Source organism: Vanacampus margaritifer, chromosome 1 (genome assembly GCF_051991255.1).
Source record: "Vanacampus margaritifer isolate UIUO_Vmar chromosome 1, RoL_Vmar_1.0, whole genome shotgun sequence".
Classification (NCBI taxonomy): Eukaryota; Metazoa; Chordata; class Actinopteri; order Syngnathiformes; family Syngnathidae; genus Vanacampus; species Vanacampus margaritifer.
In genome coordinates this window covers 5475001-5479332 of record NC_135432.1, presented here as the reverse complement: position 1 = coordinate 5479332, position 4332 = coordinate 5475001, and the positions used below count along the sequence as shown (strand labels likewise).

General features: G+C 41.6%; 1 protein-coding gene across 1 annotated transcript in view; it reads right to left on the bottom strand.

Moving 5' to 3' along the window:
* Window positions 1–1601: 1601 nt before the first annotated feature.
* atp6ap1lb (ATPase H+ transporting accessory protein 1 like b) overlaps window positions 1602–4332 on the bottom strand; it is a 22874-nt gene continuing 20143 nt past the window's right edge. The window contains exon 7 of the mRNA XM_077546501.1: window positions 1602–3489. Within this exon, the coding sequence (XP_077402627.1) occupies window positions 3253–3489 (237 nt within the window). The 3' untranslated portion in view covers window positions 1602–3252. The remainder of the gene's footprint in view (window positions 3490–4332) is intronic.

Genomic DNA, 4332 nt, shown 5'->3' with positions numbered 1-4332 from the left:
AAATAAAGAAACTAATAGGAGCTGCAGTTGGCTGAAAGAAACTACTACTTTACAGGAGAGGTGTGTTGTCATTATGGGAAGCAATAACAAACAAACAATATATTAACTCTCTGTATTATTATTTTTGTATTCAAAAGCACTTCCTATTCTGCACAAATGATTTCCAGTTCTATTTCATATTCAACACTTTCCCGTAATAAACCTTTGCTTTTCCCCCTCATTATTTTTGCTTCATTGCTTTCCTGCCTTCCATTTCCATCTGATTAGGTCAGAAGAGGGATTTGTCAAGTGTTTCATTAAGAACTTTATTCTACAAAAAATATTTATATTCTGGGTGTGGTGCAGCATATGTGGAACACCATGATGATCCATCCACGGAATTTATATTCGCCGCTGCCCCAAAGGCTTGTTGATTAGCACCTCATTTGCAATAATAACATGCCTGAGGGCTAAAATTAGGCCCTCCATGCTGGCTATGCTGACAGGGGACCGGAAATTCTGAGTCTGTGATTGTCTTGACTGCAAGGTCCAATTAAAAGTTGACTCACCAAGTCTCAACAGACATGAAAGAGTGCCATTGGGGAAAAACAGTGATTGGCGGAATAACAGCAGTCAGTTTGAATGATGTTATCTTGGACGAGAGGAAGATGTTTTTTTCCTAATATTGATGTGTGATAAAATGAAAACGATGAGATTGCTGCGAAGGTTGAACCCGACAAACCCTCCTCCTGGTCTCTTGAGCTCCCACAATGCAAAGCAGCTTATTTAGCGCCTCCCCATCCCAGCTTGGCTTCAACAAAGGAGTTGTGTGAAGAACCCAGCAGGCCTCTGCTTTCTGACTGGCAGCTTTACATATAAAGCAGGCGGGCCTATCTGTCTCTGCTCAGGCCACAAAGTCCACAATTGGCAGCTTTGAGCGCTCCAAACATCATCATGCCAAAGTTCGGCACTGGCCACAGAAATTAACATTAAACACAACACATGACTCACTAATTGATGTTTTGAGGTCATCATAAAGAATCTCTGTCAAGAAGTACTGATGAATCATTTGTAGTATTCCTGTGATATTTGTTGACTTGCATTTCTTGTTAAATCTTTTTAACAATCATGTTTCAAATCAAATCAACATATTGTACACATTAGTCCTCTGGCAATAAAGACTCATAGGCAATAAAATACTGACATCTAGAGGATGTAATGCAATATTACACCATCTGTAATCAGATGGTTGCTTATTCAAAATTAATTTGAACGCTAATTATGAGTTAAACAAACCATGAACAATTACAATTTATTTACATATGGTACGAGAAATCTCAAATATGAGAAAGAGAGCTAGAGCAAAAGAGCGAGAGAAACCACACTATTCTGACCTCTACTGGTTATGCTATGTAATTACAGTTCAGTTTTTCATGTAGGGTTAGTCAAATGAAAGACCAAAATATATGTTAAAGTTTTTGCCAATTACAATTGAATACAAGTACAAGACATCTGTAATCTCAGTTTTATATTGGTAAACATTTTAAGGCATAAACATAATATATGTAAATGAGTGAATCGTAATATTAGCAGTGCACATCCACATATCAACACAGCACACATTCTCCTTTAAATATCATTTATTGTTCAATCAGTTGGTCCTTGGACAAACTACCCGCAGCCATTTCATTGTTTGTAGGATACACTTATGACCAAAGAACACATTTGACACTGCTACAGATTGACAGAACTGCCATATCGAATGTTAAGATATCTACTTATTGTCATGCGGACTCTTTATTATTATTATTTTAATCAGTGGTAATGACTTAGTGATGCTGTTACTGCTGCTAGTGTTGCTTCTGGCATAATAATGGCATCTAAATCCCAGTTTCTGGACGGCATACTACAGTTAGATTGACTTGACTTGATCAGACCCCGACGTAAAACAAATAGACATTTGTAGGAAGGGGGGTGGTGGTGGTGGGGGGTGCAATCACCCCACTAACCCTCCTCCCGTTGCAGTTATTTTAATTATGCTTCTTATATTTGAAGTAAACAGCTGTTAAGAGATCCAGATGTATCTGCAACTTGTTTATCCTAATGAGTATGAGCATCATTGTCAGTTTTTCATGATAACATCGTATATAAAAAAAAAAGACGAAAAGAAAACAAAACAAAATGACCTCCGCAGAATGACACTTCTGTACATGTATTTGTTTTGTACATAGCTGAAACGAATAGCTCTTTTTCACAATATCTCACTCACCATATTTTAAGCTTGACTTTGGCAGCCACACCCAGTGTCTTGGCTGGAGGATCCGTTGCCCCCCCCTTGTCCAAAATCGACTCTCAGAGAGCCATTTCACCGGAGAGATGCACTCCTGCGTCGCCCTCAGTCGGGCCGTCTTTTGCATCATTGTTCCTTGGGTAGTTTTTAAAGTCTTCTAGTTAGAGCTTTTGCTGCTAACCAATGTTGTGCTAGTTTGTAGAACCTTTCCTCCCCCCGTTGTCTTCGTCCGGTCCGTAAAAGGCCATTTCACAGTTAAATCCCAAGCAGCAGTCTTGTTTAGGGACGAGTCGAGAGACATGGAAGGCTCTGTAGGGGCCCTTCACTCCAGCCAGATGCTAGACCACGACTTTCCTTGCTTTCGGAAGCTTTTCAATCTCCTTTTGCGTCGTGCCTCGCTTGCTTATTTTAAACTGCACTTCATGCAACACTTTCTGATTAGCAGGAAACACCGCACTAGCTCAAGATTGACCAGCTCTTTATGGCATGCAGCTAACACGACTATCCCAGCGCGAAAACTGGTCGTTTGAAGCATATTAGTTGTTGCAGCAGTAGGACAAAGGATAGCTTAGAGAAAGCTGGAAAGATGATGAGCGGCGGAAGCTTGGAATATGACACTTGTGAGTGACCCATGTACTACTTACATTTGATCGAGAGCATCTGATGTGAGCTGTATCAGTGACAGCATGGCTGGCTGGGGTAAAGGCCGCTTGTTGCCCCTCAGGGCCCCAGGACCGTCCTTGACCTTTGGACATTTGGATCATGAACTGTAGGCCCAGGAGAGGCTTGAGCATCCACGTAATGGATGCCAAGATACAAGTCAACGAGGAAAGAGTATCCCGCATTTACTTACAAGTGATTTACAAGGTTTTCATGTGAACAGGCATTTTGTTAAAGAAATACTCTGTGGAGGATACTTTTTCCATGACTCGCTTTCTGACGCAGCTTTGCTTTTCCTCTCTCTGCCCCTTGTCCTCTTTCCTTCACAGGCTGTTTTTGTCCGGCAGTTCAGCCTCTGGACTCCGGGGAAAGTAGACGGTTGCCTTGTGCTCCTCATAGCGGTCGATGTGCTTGAGGTGGACCACCATGTGGAGGGCGTAGGCCAGGACCAGCAGCAGGATGAGAGACGTCACCAAACCCATGAGGATGGCCGGCGTCAGGAAGGTGGCGCAGTCGCTGGCCGACGCAAACTTGTCCGACTGGACGTTGAAGGCTTGGATCTGAAGGAGGAGTCGGAAAAGATGAGATCAGGCTGAATTGCTGGGTTTAGCACGCACAGGTTGAGACGGCCTAGCAGATGGCCGAGCACGCCGAGTACAGACAGGCCAACAGACTGCCAAACATACGCTAAAACAGACTGATGGCACACTAAAGGAAATGGCTGGCAAACACGGACATGCGCCAAAGTACAAAATGGGATGGGGGGAAAAAAAATCCTCCTGAAATATGACTATTTCTGATATTAACGAGGCCAGGCCATGAAAAGTCTTAAAACTCACAATGCTGATTTATTCCAATTGATAGTTACACAAATCTACAATACAATATCTCAACACCTCACATTTCTGCAGATAATTACATTTTATCTTTTCATGGGACAACACTGAAGAAATGACAATGTACAGCTTACATAACAGTACACATTTATTCCCTCAAAATATTGACACTGGGAATTTTCACTTCAGGGTGGACTCACTTTTGTTGCCATTGGTTTAGCTGAGTTATTTTAAGGGAACAATAAATTTACACTGCTATATGAGCTGTACGCTGATTATGAAATGAAGTGTAATTTCTTCAGTGTTATTCCATGAAGAGATACAATTAAATATCTGAAGAAATTTGAGGGGTGTACTCACTTTTGTGAGATAGTGAAGATCAGGTGTCACCAACATGGTGCCCATGGGCACCAGGTAGCACCTAAGGACCATGCACTTGAGTACCCCATGGGCCTCTTCTAAGAATAGCTTAATGTGTTTTTGTGTGTGCTGTTCTAAGAAACCTGTCAGCTTTATCAAATGTCATTTTTTTTTATGCTATTCGCTTTAAATCTTGCATTAGTGTAA